Source organism: Rhinopithecus bieti, unplaced genomic scaffold (assembly GCF_001698545.2).
Source record: "Rhinopithecus bieti isolate Rb0 unplaced genomic scaffold, ASM169854v2 scaffold_7580, whole genome shotgun sequence".
NCBI lineage: Eukaryota > Metazoa > Chordata > Mammalia > Primates > Cercopithecidae > Rhinopithecus > Rhinopithecus bieti.
The window spans coordinates 320,530-336,928 of NW_016805470.1; the positions used below are offsets into that span (position 1 = coordinate 320,530).

Here is a 16,399-nt window from a genome sequence, read left to right on the forward strand (position 1 = left end):
TAAGACAATGTAGGAAAGAAAACTCACTTACTGAGCACCTACTGTGTACCAGGATCTTTGCATATATAAGCTCATCTAATCCTCACAGCGACTCTACAAAATTGGCACTATTAGTCTTTATTTTATGGAGGCAGGAACTAACGCTGAGAGAAACCAAATGGCTTACTCAAGGTCGCACAGATCCAATGTTCCAATTTAAAGCTGTGACACTCCACAGTTTTTGCTCTTTCTGTTATCTCACACTTGGTTTTCCAACCTGGGTGTGTGTGTGTGTGTGTAACTCTTCTTTATTTCCAGCACTCTTTTCTGCAATTTTTTTTCTCTCTGAGGACTGAGGCTCACACACATGCGCACGTGCACGTACACACACACCCACCAAGTCATCAACATCTTTCTTTTATTTATTGTACTGGAGGAGCAGGAAATTACACAGGCCTATTAAAGGCTAAGCAAATTCCAAGTAAATTGCATAAATGGGATTTTTTTAAAGCACACAAAATAACTCTAAAACAATCTATCCATTTCAGAACATCATCAGATACCTGGGGACTGCACATGAAGAGATGTGTTCAGCAGCATCTTATACAAATTATCCAAACTCAAGCCTGTTTCCTCTCCTATCCAGCCCCATCTCCTGGACCCACAAACCAAAAAAGAGTGCCTGGGAATGAGAGAGCAAAGGAGAGAGAGAGACAGAGAGAGAGGGCTTTGATTGAAACCAAGACATCGGGAGGTCTCTGTCTATGAATCAGGGTTATTTGAATCAAGGGAACTCATTTGGCCTCAAGCACTTAATCATTTTATTCCTCTTTCTGGTTTTATTTTGAGACATTAAGAGGAAAGAAGCATCATGGGGACTGAAGAGAGCCTTTTTCTCTTTCTAGCTGCTGCTTCTGGAGTCCCTTACCCAATGCCCAGTGCATATGTTGGGCCAGATGGCTTGGACTCTTGGCAGCCAATTCAGCTGCTCAAGAACATGGTCGTGCTTAACTTCATCAACTTGACTCTGCTTCAGTTCACCATGGAGTAGAAGCATGATACCGATCAGTTTAATTAGTTTAATGAGGGCTGAGGGAACTGGTCCACATTTTGAGTTTGTTGCACAGAACAAATTGGTTTGCCTTGCTCCCTCCTTGATCATTTAAGCATTCAAGAGGCTGCTCTCAATCATTTCCTAAAGGGGTTTTCACTCCCTTCTGTAAGGAGTACCAACATGACTGGGAGTTCAGGAAGTCAGTTCTTCAAGAGGTGCTTTTCTGAACAATGAAGACTCAGAGTACACTGGCTAAACATTAAACCCACTAGAAGACTGGACCCTCTGCTGTAAGGGTTCCTGATCCAATATAAGGCAATGTTTAAGCTTTGTACCTAAAGCATCGTCTCCAAAGTGGGGTGCACAGGAGATCCTTTGAGATTTGGGAATATAATGTCAGGATTTCTGTGTATGATTATTTATCTTATGTTAAAGCTCTACTCTTTGTCTATGATGCATATACTATCTGCATGAGGGAGCATGCTCATATTTCTTCTGAGAGGGGCATGTGATTGGTTAAGTTTGGAGATCCTAGACCTACAGGTACAAAGAACACGTCGCTCTGGTTCCCTGGAATTGAGGAGTCACGTGAACAGGTTGGAAGGACTGAGATCACAAGCTGCTGCTGCTGCTGCTGCTGCTGCTGCTGCTGCTGCTGCTGCTGCTGCTGCTGGTAGTTTTAGAGTTTAGGCATCTGAGCCAAGCACTAAGCCTGTTGTGGGGAAGGGACATCCACCCTTCCCCATCACAGACCCCAGAGAAATCCCGTACTCCCAGGCAGAAGAGAGATAGGCTGGGCTTGGATATTTTGTACACAGTGCTGAGCTGAGCATGGGGAAGGGGCACATACAGGAGGATGAATGAGTGCACTCCAACCTGAAAAGGTGTCAGGGGATGCTCCTGACTCTACTCCATGATGAGAGGTGCTTATGCATCAAAAAGCTCTCCAGAGTAAGCATTCGGATCTTCCTGAGACCGAGTCACCACCTTGAACTGGCGCCGGAGAAAACCGCCATAGCGCTTCTGGTTGTCCCACTTGAGCTTGGGACGAATGCGCCGCAAGAAGCCCCCATAGCGTTTGTACAGGTCCTCGTGGCCCATGCTATCACCATCCCCCTCCCCAGCCACCTCTGAGCTCCTCTTGGGGTATTTGCGCAAAAAGCCCCCATAGCGTTTGACCTGCTCCTTGGGGTCCTCCTCAGCGAAATTGAGTGTGCCAGTCTCCATGGCGCCATTGTTCAGCTGGGCATCCCTCATCAGCTCAGACTCTGCTCCCTCCCCAAACCCGCCAGAGAGACCCCTGAGCTTCTCCTCCAGGGTCTTGCTCAGAGTGTTCTCCTTTGTTGAGATACTTGGGAGAAACTTGCTTTTCTCCAGCTCCTTCAGGAAGGACCCAGAGAGCTTGGCCAGCTCACTGTAGGGACCTTCCCCAACCGACTTGCTCCCCAAGTCCCCCTTGTCATTGAGCCCAAGGGTGGAGGGGGTGAAAAAAGACAGAACGCTCTGGCATCTCTCCCATTCATCAGAGGGCAGCAGGGCAGCCTGGCATTGCAGGGAGCAAATCTGCAAAAGACCCAAAAAGACCACAGTGGCAAATGATCAAAACACACGCACTGCTCTGCCCCAGGCTCCCCTGTCCAGTGTCTGACAAAATAAAAATGAGCACCACTGCTAAGCCCTGGGCTACCCATGTTCATACTCCTGGTGGTGCATAAAGGTAGGGGACTTTGTGCCTGTGAGAAAGAGAAGACAGACTTGGAGAGGTGAAATGGCTTTAGACCCAGGACACATGGCTGCAGGTGGCAATTGCCAGAATTGGAAGTAAGATCTTCCCGGAGTGTTCTGGGTGCTCACCCTTCCCCTTCCACATCTGACTCCCATACAGGAAACCCCACCTCCATTAAAAATACAAATTCTCTCCCAGGCTTCTGCAGGTGTGAAGCACGCTGCTAACTCTTGGTAAAGTAGGACAGAGAAGTGCAGAATGGCAGAGAACACACAGGAGAGGACACAAGAGGGTTCATCAGGCTTGGGGTGGGGGGCAATGGCATCATGTCATAGGGCCATTGGGAGCATTCAATCATAATGACGATGACAACAGCAAAGAATACTGAAACTTGAACCCAGGCCGTCCAATGCCATGAGTCTTCATGCTTAAACACAGTGCTCTTTGAGATTGGGCATGGCCCATTTTGTGCATCTCTCAGTGGCTAGAATTATGTATTAAATAACTTATTTTGCCAGGTGCAGTGGCTCACACCTGTAATCCCAGCACTTTGGGAGACCAAGGCGGGCGGATCACTTGAGACCAGGAGTTTGAGACGAGCCTGGTGGACATGGCAAAACCACATCTCTACTAAAAATACAAAAATTAGCTGGGTGTGGTGGTGTGCACCTGTAGTCTCAGCTACTCGGGAAGCTGATGTACGGGAAGCTGATCACTTGAACCCAGGAGGCGGAGGTTGCAGTGAGCTGTGATAGTGCCACTGCACTCCAGCCTTGGCAACAGAGCAAGACTCTGTCTCAAACAAACAAACAAACAAAAATAAATAAATAAATAAATAAATAAATAACTTCTGGCCATGTATGATAGCGCACGCCTGTAATCCCAGCACTTTGGGAGGCCGAGGTGGGCAAATCACTTGAGGTCAAGAGTCTAAGACCAGCCTGACCAACATGGTGAACCCCTGTCTCTACTAAAAATACAAAAATTAGCCAGGTGTGGTAGTGGGTGCCCATAGTCCCAGCTACTCAGGAGGCTGAGGCAGGAGAATCATTTGAATTCAGGAGGCAGAGATTTCAGTGAGCCGACATCGCGCCATTGCACTCAAGTTTGAGCTACTGAGTGAGACCCTGTCTCGGAAAAAGTAAATAAATAAATAACTTCTTTCACTATCTCATGGAATCACCTCCATTTTGCAGATGAAGAAACCTAGGCTTAGAGAGGGGGTTCCAAGGTCATGGAGCTAGAAAGGGGCAGAATCAAAGTCTGTGTTCTGTCCCCATGCCCTTGGTACCTCTATTCCAGCCTTTCTGCTGTCATGGGAGAGACACGTCAGGGAGCTTAACTCAAAGCAAAGCCAACAAGGTGGGGCCAAGAGGGGCTAAGGCCCAGGAGAGGGGTCAAAGCTTTGATTCTGTCAGCCAGATCTTTGCATTTAGGGGTGGTGGAGACAGCTCCTCTCATGGAACTGTCTAGATTTGGAGGTGCTCATCAGCCCTGGAATAAGAAGCCCTAAAAAGTCAATCTAGAGCTGCTGACTGCCAAAGTCAGCACCACCTCAGCAATGACACTCCCTGTTGCCAGGCATCACTCTCCCTGGACACCTGAGTCTCTTGTCCTGGCCTGAGTGAACCCATGGTGGTGAGGTCTGGAGTGGGGATAGGAGATGGAAAACAGCAGCCTCTGGTGTCCAGGCCATCTACAGGGCAGGACGCCCGCCACCCTGCACAGGTGGGATGGATCTACAGGACAGCACACAGCTGCCAAGGCCTGCAACATCCCCTCTCTGGGCTCCCTCACCCAGGCCCTAGGACCTGGGCATTGAAGAACCTTGCCTGAAACCTACCAGGGGGTTGATGGGTTTGGGCCCATCCTGGGTCTTTACCGCACACAAGGAGCACTGCGACAGGCAGTCTGCTGTGGCAGAGGGGAACACGAGGAGGCAGGCAGCCAGCACCAGCCCCTGCCAGGTCATCCTGTCTCAGCAATTCCTGCTGGGGAGGAAGAAAGAGAAGATAATGAAATCCGTGATCACCCCTCTGCAGGTTGTGTTCTGAGCCCACAAATTCATCTCTTTAACTCCTGCCCACAGCACTGCAAAGCATTCTGATTCCCATTCTACAGTCAAGAAAACAGGCCCAGGGAAGTAAAGTGGAGGCCCAAAGCCAAGGGTCAAGGAAGGGAGTGAGCGCCTACTGTGTACCCAGAGCTTTCCTGTACATTAACTTCCAATCTGCACAATACTTCTTCAATGTGGGCTGTGTGCCAGTTTCATTCAACAGATGGGGAAGCTGAGGCTCAGAGCAGGGAAGTGGTTGCACGCAGCTAGGAAGTGGACAAGCCACGACTTGCTCTGGGTCTTCCAGACTTCAAAACCCACTTTGGCCACCTGCCAAGCCAGAAGATACTTAGTTAAATGCTTTTCTGAGTTCTCCGAGGTCTTTGTCCCTGTGTCCCAGGCTGTCCCACATCAGTCCTTTCAGCTTTGTGAGGGCTCCAGAATTTTTCTCTCCCACTCTGGTACTGTCACTGATCTCAGCCACAGCTCCACCTTTATTCCCTCTCCCTGCTGGCCTCCCCGCCTGCCTCCAGTTCCTTCTTTGATTCCTCCTTCCCATTCTGAAATGCTCTTCCTGGCAATATCAATTCTGTGAACACACCCATTGGGTGGGGTCAGGCCTGGCCCTTCTGCCTAAATGTCAGGGTACCCTCAGTCCCATTCCTGCAGTCCCACACTTCAGCTCTGGGCTTCAACCACATCAGCTTCTTGCAATCCCTTTAATGAATGCATCAGGCTCTGACCCACCCCCAGGCCTTTGCACACGCTGTTCCCTCTGCCTGGAGAACCCTTCATCTCCTCTTCTGTTACCTGTCATTTAGGTCCTGGATTAGATATTACTTCCTCCAGGCAGCTCTCCCTGATTGCCTAGGCTAGATGAGATGCTCCTCCTTTCTATTCCCCCAGCCGCGTGTGCCTCTTCCATGAAAATAGTCTATGTGAGTCTTCAGGCTTTGGTTCCATGTCTTGTCTTTTTCTCCGACGTGGTCACTCTGTTCCTCAAATATGCCAAGCTTGCTCCTTCCAAAGGCCTCAGGGCCTTTGCACTTGCTGTTCTTCTGCTGCAGTATTTTGACCTCAGACTTCTACATCACTAGCTCCTTCTTTGTCATTAAATTAGTTGTCATACTGGCAGAGACGCATTTACTGATCACTATGTGTCTAATGAGGCTTCTTTGGTCTCTCTCTTACATCACCCTTTGTTTGCATCAGAACACTCCCACCTCACAGTCTCCTACGTATTTGATGTTTGGTTGTTGTTGGTGGTGTGTACATTGTGGTTATCACCTCCCCAATAGAATGTTAGCTCCTTGAGGGCACAGACCCTGTCTTATTCTCTGCTGTATACTAGCTCCTAAAACCCTGGTCAGCACATCACAGGTCCTCAATAAATTCCTGGCAGATGAATTAATGCTTCATAAATACTCTGTTAAAAGTTGTCTGTTTTGCTAGGCATGGTGGCTCACACCTGTAAACCAAGCACTTTGGGAGGCTGAGACAGGCGGATCACTTGAGGTCAGGAGTTCCAGACCAGCCTGGCCAACATAGTGAAACCCCATCTCTTTTAAAAATACAAAAATTAGCTGGGAAGAGTGACATGCACCTATAGCCCCATCTACTCAGGAGACTGAGGCAGGAGAATCACTTGAACCCAGGAGGTAGAGGTTGCAGTGAGCAGAGATCATGCCACTGCACCCCAGACTGGGCAACACAGTGAGACTCCGTCTCAAAAAAAAAAAAAACCAAAAGGTTGTCTGTTTCATAGTCCAGCCCTTTATAAATCAGATATCAAGACTCAGGGCCTTTATATTTGATTTATGAGGGCACAGTACAGTTCTTTCTACTGGAAGTGCCTAGTTCCCCTAAGACACCCACCCCACCCTGGTCAGGGGCTTCACACTTGGCCCAGCATGGTTTGTAACCTGACACCAACAATCTACTCTCAGAAATGGTTGTCCTCTTTTCCTCCAACTTCCCCATCCCTGCAAACTACCTCGTTTGCTCAGGTGTTCAGGATGTTTCAAAGCTTTCACCCCCTGGGCCCCAGAACCCCATGCTGTGGCCAAAGCAGGGTCTCCACGTTAAAGCATGTAGTGGGCTCTCCCACCGGAGCATGCTTAATAGTGGTCCCAGTCGCCATTTATCAAACCCCTACTGCACTAAGTTTTTCAATTCATCACCTCATTTATTCCTTCAGGGAAGTGGCCACTTCTGGTCTGGTGAATTGCCCATGTCCTACCTCGATAGTGAGGCTGGGGTGCAAGGCCTGTTCTGTTTGACCCCCTACACTTAATGACTACAATTTCTAGAGCAATTTCAATTCATTAACAGCTGCGCCCTCTGTGAGATCCAAGGGACTTTATATACAAAGCCCCCACTTTATAGACAAGAAAACTGGTGCTCAGAGAGGCTTAGTAAATCTCCTGAGGTCACACAGCAATTCAAGGCACAAGCTCAGGTCCATGTGCCTTGCTTGAGGCTGGCAAGATCTGCTCCCCTGAACCAGGGAGGCTCAGTGGAAAAGTCAGGGAAACGGACTTGTGTCCATCCTGTGTCTTTCTCTTCCCCTTGAGTTTCTCTCATGCTCTATCAGCTGTGGAGCGGATTACGTTTCCCCACCAGTGAGCCAGACAGAGCAGGCAGCTCATGTTTTCTCTGATATCAGCGATGGCGGGCTGGCCTGTTAGAAGATCAGCAGTGAATTAACCTACTGGGGAGGGGGTGCTTACCACACCATCTAACTCCTGGCTGAAGGCTTCCCACACAGCTTAGCTGCTAAGGTAGGGGACTCACTTTAAGATCTCTTTGTCTCAGGCAAAAATAGTGTTGGCATCCTTGTCTTTCATCCATTAACTTTATATTTATTGATAATTCTGGTTGATCTGATGGTAATTAAGTACTCACGATGTTCTGAGCAATTCTCATGGATTAACTCACACATATTCACAGAAACTCTACAGCATCGGTGCTATTGTCATGCCCACTTTACAGATGAGGAAACTGAGTTAAGATTCTAGAGCCTGCCAAGATTCTACAGTGAGTAAGTGGCAAAGTTGGGATTCGTACCAGGCTGTCTGGCTCCAGAGGTACCTTCGTAACCGCTGTATTCTGCCCAGGCCCCTTCAGTCCCCTCATCTCCAGCCTCCAGCTTCTCCCTCCAGGGTCCATTTCAACCTCCACCTGGTTCTGGAGTAGCCTCCAATCTTTCCCTCATAGACACTTTCCACGCAGCAGCTGGAGGACCCTTCTGAAATGCAGATCTGACTGCACCTCTGCCCTGTGTCCTCTGGCTTCCAGAGGAAGCTTGTCCCCGTCACTAGCACCCCCAGGCTCTCCTAATACTGACAGCTGACATTTGCTAGTGCTCCCTGCGTGCCTGCCCCTGTGCTCAGAACTGTGTGTGTCTTATTGGAAGGGGGTCCTTATGACAACTCCATAAGGCTGGGACTAATATTCTCCCCATTCATGGATGAGAAAATTGAGACACAGAAAGATCACATAGTCTGTCCAAGGTATCCCAGCAAGTATACAGCATCCAGACAGATTGGATGTGAGTTCTGCCTGTCCTGGGCTTGACCAAACCACCTGCAATTTCAAAACAAATGCTCCATGCACCCCGCCCCCCAAGCCTTTGCACACAGGGTTTCCTCTGCCAGGAACATCTCTGTCACCCCACTCATCCACTCCCATCACGCTTTGACCTTGCTAATTCTTATTCATTATTCAAAACTCAGCCTCAGTTGCCTCTTCCAGGAAGTGTGTCTAGATTAGTTCCCTCCTTTGAGATCCCACAGCCTCCTATGCTGGCTCCATCACAAAATGACCACTTACCTGTCTGAGTCCCTTATGGGTGGGTTGGCGGGTCGTTGAGGTGCGAGTGTATTGTGCTTGAGGATGACAAAGAGTCCAGGATGGATGAAGGGACGTAAGGGGAGAGACTGGGGTTGAAAAGCAAAGAGGTGGGCAGAGGACGGATAATGCCAGCTCTCATAGGCCAAGGGAGAGTTTGCATTTGATCTAAATGTGACTGGAAGACTAAGGAAGTTTGAGTGATTGATGAACGAATCAATGAATGAATGAATGATGTCCCAGTACTTCATATAGGGCTAGAATGAGCAGGAGCTGCACACCAATTGGTTATGAAAATAAACAGGCAATATTTTAAAATTAGGAAATTTTACATTTTAAAAAAAATCGCAATTTTCAATTTGTCTTGAAAAAACAAAAGGCCTGGGAACATTGAGCCTGTATTTCAATATGGCAACAGTCACAGAGGAAGAGCCATACTGCCCATCACCACCCACAGAACCACCCGGGGCTTCCCTCACTGCCGAATACCTGACAGACGTGTGAGTCTGCAGCCCCTGAATTACCCACTCTAACTTGGAGAAGCAGCATGGGGTGGTGAGGACACAGCTGGTGAGAAAGGAGAGGTGGGACCACAAATGCTTTCCTGACCCCGAAGCAGGATCAGCAAATGGTCAGTAACGTGGGCTCAGGTCTCAGCCCACCACTTACACCACTTTAGGAAAATGACTTAGCTTTACTGTGCCTCAGTTTTCTCAGCCACAAAATGGGGCTAATAATAATGCTTCAGAGCATGGGCATAGGAATTAAATAAATGATCACATGTGAAGCACCCGGCATGTGCTTGAAGTACCTGGCACATAGTAGGTGCTTTGGAGAGTGGAGTATGAAGGCTCCAGTCTAGTCTTACTGGAGCTGTAGGAGATAGGAAAAGAAGAGGGCAAAAAGGAGAGATCATAAAGAGCTTGGCACACTGCAGAAATGAAAAATGCTGCTGCATGACTCACTGCCGTGGACAGAGGGCCTGCTCGGTGTTAGTCTGGGCTGAGTGCCCTTCATCCATGATCCTGTCAACCCAGCAACAGTCACCAATTCTCAGGAGCCTACTGGGAGCCAGGTTGTGCATTACTGCTTTGTACATATTAGCTCCAATCCTCACAGCAACCCCAGAGGTGCATGTTTTTTTAATACCCATTTTACAGAGGGGCAGACTGAGGCTGAGAAAGGGGAACTTGCTCATCCAAGTTCACCTGGATTCATGAATGGGGGAGTTGGGCTCCTGTCCAGATCCCTCTGGGTTAAAAGGCGACTCTAGTAGAGACACATTTGCCCTCACAATTTCATAGGTGATCCTATTTCCTTCCTTTTATAGGATAAATACTTTGCTAAACAACATCATATGGGCCCCGGGGGAAGCATTTCGACCTTTCTGATGGGGATTTGCCAAGGAATGGAGCTGGGAAGTCATAAGAGAGAGCCCTGCCTGCCTATCATGTCTGCTTAGGGATAGGCCAAGGAGGAAAGGAAATTTGTCAATCATCGGGATGAGAAGTGGAAAGCAAGCCCCCTCAGTAAGCAGGAGGCATGATGTCAGCGTCTGACCCTGATGGAGGGCCTGCATGGTCTTCTTTCATAGACCTGGCCAAGGACCCGGAGGCCGCACAAAGCAGTCCTTTGCACTTGGCAGTTTGTAAAGCTTTATCTCAGCCGCTACCTCAGGTGCTTTGTAATAGCCCAGTAGGGGAAAGAGGGGCTGTTGGGGCAGTGGGGTGATTCTCCCCTAACAGGAGGGGTTTTTTCAGACTCACCAGCCTCCCTAATTGCATCAGCCAATTCCTTCTGTAAATCTCTTTCTGTGGATAGGCACACCTTGTTGGTTCTGCCTCCCTGGAGAACCTTGGCTAATGCAACACCCATGCCCCTTTGTTTGCATCTATGTCTGTGGTTGTTTTCATGCTGCAAAAGCCTTGTTAATTGTTGAAACAGGGACTGTAGGGCCCAGAAAGCCCAAAATATTTACTCTTTGGTCCTTTACAGACAAGGTTTGCTGACTGTACTTTCACTGGTTTTATAAACATTTTATGATTCTAATAATTTTAAGCTAACTTTCTTAAGTCCTCAGGCATGTGAACATATTCTCAAATAATAAAACATTTTTTATGTCTTGCTAGTGGATGGATCTCTTACCAGGAGGTCACGTGGGTTTCCCGATGGAAAAGGCAGGAAGCAACTGGCCGCGTTCTTCAGCCCTGAGCCCTTTCTAGTTGCCTGGGCTGCTCTCCTGGCAAATACTGAGAGGACCTGGGGATGCTTGCCTTGGGATTTTCCTTTCCCTTGAGAGGGAAAGGCATGGGCTCTGCGGTCATTTGGTACCACCTCCTCCACAAGCCTCACAAGCCTCAGTCTTCTCATCTGTGAATGGGGTGTATCATCCTCCTGCACTGAGACAGCACCGCTTAAAGGGCCAGCACAAAGTAGACCCTCTCTTCACCCAGGGCCCAGAGTTCCTTGAAAGGGAACGATCTTTTTGACCTCTTGGCTCCTCGATGATATTTCTATATTGTAGTCAGCTGAGGGCTCAGAGGAGCCGCAAGCATTTTTATTTAAAAAGCCAGCACGGAATAATAATGGCTTGATTTAACATCGCAATTATCTCTGTGAGCACTTTAGCGCATATGATTATCCCTATTTGATGAAAGAGGAAATGGGAAAAGGTAGAAATGAAGTCACTTGTTTAAGGTCACATCATGAGTCAGGAGGGAAATGGAAACAGAACTCCAGCCTCCCACACCCGAACCATGACTCCCACTAAAGAGATGGCATTGTTTCAATGACCCTGCAATGACAACCATCCTAACAGCCAGCAAAGACTGAGACGCTGCTCTGCACCAAGCACTGTGCACTCCAGCTGCCTTCTGTGGACGCTACGGGGCAGGGGCTCACATTACAGGCTTGGGATCCAGATGGGAAGGTGAGGACCAAGTGATAAAGTACCTCTCCGCGGCCACAGATCATGGCAGAGCTGGGACTCTGAGTCCATCGCATTCCCCATTTAGGCTGTAACTCTGAGAAGGGACAAGCTCTTTGCTATCCACTTTATCTCAATTATTTCTCTCTTCTCTTGAAGAGAATCCAGTGGGTTGGGAACTATGAGTTCCATTTCCAGATGGGGAAAACAGAGGCTCAGAGAGTCTAAAGACTGGGCCAAGACCAAGAAGCAAGGAAACAGCAGAATAAGATTTCAAAGTCAGTCCGCTACTCCATGCCACAAACCATCCTGAGGCCTAAATATGTATCAAGTGTCTTTCGGATAACCTCCCAAACTCTCACACTCCTGATGTTGAAACCATTTCAGGAACTTTTACCCACACTCAAAAGTCTAAAGTTCACCCTTGTGGGTCTCCAGGAGGTTGGCAAAGGGAGCCCCTGAACTTGAAACAGTGGTGCCGCTTGTTAGGTGTTAGCGTCATAACAAAAGACGAATGATCAATGAGAAGGAGACCTGGGTTCTGAACAGAAAGTAAACCCACCCTTTAGCCTGGCAAAGATCCAAGCACAGAATTGGACGAGGGTCCCATTTGGTGGTCAGCTGCATTTGCTGTGCAGAGACCAGAGGGAAAGACGGCCTTGCAGGCGATGGTCCTGGTGGGATCACTCACTGCATATTTAAAAGAATGTTTTTCAAGAGCAAGTCTTGCATGGAACCACCACGCTTTTTGTTTTCTGGTGCAATTAAGGGATGGGGAGAAAGGCAAAAAGAGAATGAGCCAGAGAGATATGGAGATGAAGAGACACAGAGAGAGAGAGACATAAGAAGAGTTAGAGACACAGAGAAAAAGACATGGGCCTAAAAGAATGGCAGAGGTGAGACCTGCACACACAGAAAAAGAGACCAAGACACCAGGAAAAAGCAGAGAGAGGTGGAGGACCATGTGGGAAAAAAAAACAAGATGAGACATATAGATGGGGAGAGGACAAACAGGAATAGAAGGGGAGGGGATGAGGAGGAGGGGAAGAAGAGGGAAAAGAGAGAAGGGAAGTGAACAAAATAAGAGAGAGAAGTGGGGAGGGAAAGAAGATTTTGATTCAGGATGCTGACCTATTGTGTGAATCACAAACACCAATTCTCTCCCTCCTGCTGCTCTCTGAGTCTGCCCTTTGTTCCTAGGGACCAGTGGGCAAGAGACCCTGCCACATAATAATTGCTCAGTAAACCGTTGTCAAATTAAATCAAATTGTCCAGGAATAGGACAGGGACCAAATGGCAGTTCAAGCCAATGCATCAACAGATTGCCTCGGTGCATATGTCTGCAGCTTGTGGCCAACCGCTCTGGCCAGTGGGATGACCTGGATGGACTCCGGGAGGAGCCCCCTGAGCTAAGCCATGTGCCTCATGGACCTGGGCCATTGTCCTCCTGCCAGAAGCATCAGTTTGGATCCAGCCTGGGAGGGACTGATGAGGCTGTGCTTCAAAGCACTAACAGACCTCACTCCATATCGAGCGTCTGATCCTGGGCTTACCTGAGTGTCTCCAGCCGATGTTTACTGCCTACCACAGTGGCCAGCTCTGTCTCAGTGAAACAGGTTTATCACTTTGTCAGACCCAGCAAGATTAGCCAACAATCACGGGCTGAGATGCGTGAATGCGGTGAGAGAAATCAGCTGTGTAACCACACTTTCTCAGGCATGCATTGAAATCGAACCAGTAACTATTGATCTCTCTTACCATGATGGAAGAGACCTAATAAATACAACAATTGTGCAGGAATGACCCAAGGAGGTGGGTAGTGGGAGGGGGAGTGAGGGAGTGTCGATCAAAAAGAGACTTCATGATCCTGATGCAGCAGATGGAATAAAAAGTCTTCTGTTGGGATGGGGAGGGGAAAGGAGCACCAGCCCCGCAGATGAAAATTTTAGACGTTAGATCATATTTCCTGGACGTAGCACACAGCATGATGGAGTGGGATGATCAGCGATATGATAATCGATAGAGAGAAAGGTCCAACCTCACCACTTTGCAACAGTGAAAATCTGAGCAGTCACACCAGTATTTATTGAGCACCTACTGAATGCCAGGCATATTGCTGTATCCCGTTGAGGCTTGCAATAAACTTAGGAGGTGAATATTATTATTATTCTCATCATACAGGTAAGGAAAGTGAGACTCAGGGAGGGACTGGTACTGTTCCAAAGTCACACAGTAAGTGAGTGGTAGGATCTGGGATTTCAGCCCAGCACTGTTTCAGGTGTTGTGAGACACACGTGTAGATGACAGATGGAAAATTCCTGGCTCCCAGGAGTTACTTCAAGAAACCTTAACTCCTTCCACGTGTTTTAAGATCGCAAATTTCTCAAATAGCCCCAGAGCTGATCCCTTTGCCTGCTCCCTTAAAATGTGCTGCCTTCTGCCACAGAGCCTCGGGAACCAGTGTGACATCCCCCTCCCAGCTGCCGACAGAGACATAGGATTTGCCTGCCGCCTATCACAGCTGGGGCAAAGCAGTGGGCTTGAGATCCCGTCAGTGAACGCAAACCACCCCCAGGCAGCTAACTCACCGGCTTGGGCTGCTGCAACAGCTCCCCCCACGCAGATCTCAAAGCCTGGAGACAAATGACCTGCAAAAACAGAACAAAGGCAAGGTGTGGTGGGACTGGGGGGAGGAGAGGAGGGGAAAAGAGAAGGAAGGTGCCACAGCAGGGTGGCAGTGAGGCCTGGGGTGAGAAAGAACAGAAGAGTATCGACACTCTGCAGTGCTTTGCAATGGATCTCGACTGGGATGCCTGTCAAATTAGAAAGGCAAGCCTTGTATATTTCAGCAACCCTTGGAAGAAAGATGATAATGAAGACTTTCAGTCTGTGGGAGGGGAACTGAAATCAGATCCAGTAATCGAAAGAGCTTGTTTCCCCTGGGAAGCCTGGATACTTAATTAAGTAATGTTTGTAGAGCTTGGAGGGATTCTTGGATCCCCAGAAAAAAGTAAGCAGTTGCAGAATTTACTCTTCAACCTTGGAGTAGTCAGCAGGCTTTTTTTTTCTTTTCTTTCTTTCTTTTTTTTTTTCTTTTTTTCCCGAAGCTCATCAGCTTTTTACTAGAATCAAACTTTGAGACTCGGTACTTTTCTGAATATGGGTCTCTGGACCAGTGAGCAAATGGCTTTCCCTTTGAGCTTCCTCCTGGCCTTAGACTCCTCTGGCTGTAATTAATAGGGGAGCAACAAGTCCTTTCCAAGTAAAATTGACAAGAAAACGCCTGCTAAGCCTGGGCCTCCTGGCTTGTTGTCACTCCCTTTTCCCATTCCCTTCCAACGAAACACCCCCAAACTTCATCCTGTCTCAAATTCCATCGAAAGAAGCCACTCAAAACAGCACACTGTCAGCAATTAAACACAATCCGAAAAGAATGAAAAGGCCGAAACTGGCCGCACCTTGATGTACATGTTATGTGATAAATGCCAGAGCCTTGGATCTCATTAATGTCCCCAAGCCCTTGTTCTCTAAGTCCAGTGAGACTCATTGACCTTTAAAATCACCCTGATTAGTGAAACCTCTCACTTCTCCCACCCAGGGTGTCCCATTCCCCTCAGATCCTGGGAATGGCATGGGAACTGCCGTGTGGGAGACTGCAAGGGGAAGGAGACCCTGGAGCTAAAGCCATAGTGTGGTCCTCTTGGGAGACAGCTTACCACCTGTTTAAGCTAGGACTGTGCAGAAAGGGAGATTCCAAAGAGCAGTCTCTCACTGGTCTGGCTTTTGTGAACTAGCCTCCTAAACGTAACTACCTTTGCTCCTTTGCTAGATAATCAGACCCAAACCTAAAATCCCCAGCCCGAGCTCCCACCATCTCTAGGTCCAGAGGACCAGGAATAAGCAAATAAAACCAAGAGATAGAATTCCAGTGCCCCCTCTGGATATTACCTGTGCTCTGCTGTGTCCCTGGGCAGCTTCTGGCTGAGCAGGTCGGAGGTGGCAGGTGGCCGTTCCAAGGCTCAGGGGCCTCCCTGACTCCGGCTTGGGAGGAGGTGCTAAATAGGCAGCTGTGAACACCACCAAAGCCCCTTCGAATGGCAGTTCTGGTGCCTCTTCCCCTCTTTTATGGACGAGAGCCTCCCCTGTCGCTCAGCCCTTGCTGAGCACAGGCTGCTGGGAGCCAATGGGGAAGTGGCTGAGAGCAGTCAGAGCGCAGACCCCCAGGCCCTTCAACTCGAACTCCCTGGGCCCGACACAATAGGCTTCTCTTCGTGACAGGGATGTGGAGGAGGAAGGCAGCCGTGTTGGGGAGGGGGGCGGATTCTGGGTGTAGTGCTGATTGTCACTTGAAATCCGGCCACTTCAGTATTTGATGCGTTTCTAGGAGAGTGTCATAGGAAAAAGGAGACAGGGAAGGACAGACAGAAGAGTTAGAGAAAGAAAGAAAGAGAGAGAGAGAGTCAGAAAAACAGAGAATCAGAAATGGAGAAAGAGGCAATGTCGGACCTAGGGAGTGTTACAAAGGAGGGGAGAAAGAGAAAGAAAAACAGAGACAGAGAGTGGCAGAGATAGGGAGATGGGTAGAAACACAAGGAGAGAAGGACAGAGCAAGAGAAAAGGAAACCAACCGGGAAGACAGTCAGACTCAAAACATGCTGATCCACAGACAGACAGACACAGAGACAGACAGAGGCTGAGAGAGTCTTCTGATCATGGAAGACAGTGGGGAGATGACAGCCGAGTCAGCAGGCACGTGCGTGGCCCAGTGTTGTGTGCCGTGGCAACTCTGTGTTGGCTGGTGCACGCGTG

At 48.6% G+C, this 16,399-nt stretch overlaps 1 protein-coding gene across 2 annotated transcripts; it reads right to left on the reverse strand.

Annotated features, from left to right (window-relative positions):
• Nucleotides 1–380: 380 nt before the first annotated feature.
• Nucleotides 381–15,810, reverse strand: PDYN (prodynorphin). 2 transcript variants are annotated; one of them, XM_017872538.1, is made up of 4 exons: nucleotides 15,539–15,810; nucleotides 14,179–14,238; nucleotides 4,603–4,747; nucleotides 381–2,596 (listed from the first exon to the last, which is right to left on the reverse strand). In XM_017872538.1, the coding sequence occupies exons 3-4, from the start codon at nucleotides 4,729–4,731 to the stop codon at nucleotides 1,961–1,963; spliced, it is 765 nt and encodes a 254-aa protein (XP_017728027.1). In that variant the 5' UTR covers nucleotides 4,732–4,747; nucleotides 14,179–14,238; nucleotides 15,539–15,810; the 3' UTR covers nucleotides 381–1,960. The 2 variants fall into 2 exon arrangements, with proteins under 2 accessions (XP_017728027.1, XP_017728025.1); XM_017872536.1 differs by having other exon boundaries at nucleotides 4,603–4,750.
• Between the last annotated feature and the right edge of the window lie 589 nt (nucleotides 15,811–16,399).

What these genes read in the sequence shown, in the direction of transcription:
- PDYN (XM_017872538.1), bottom strand. Translation starts at nt 4,731, where the DNA reads ATGACCTGGCAGGGGCTGGTGCTGGCTGCCTGCCTCCTCGTGTTCCCC. An exon ending in CCAAACCCATCAACCCCCTG is followed by an intron (nt 2,597 to 4,602) that starts GTAGGTTTCAGG and finishes GGTCTTTTGCAG; the next exon opens with ATTTGCTCCCTGCAATGCCA.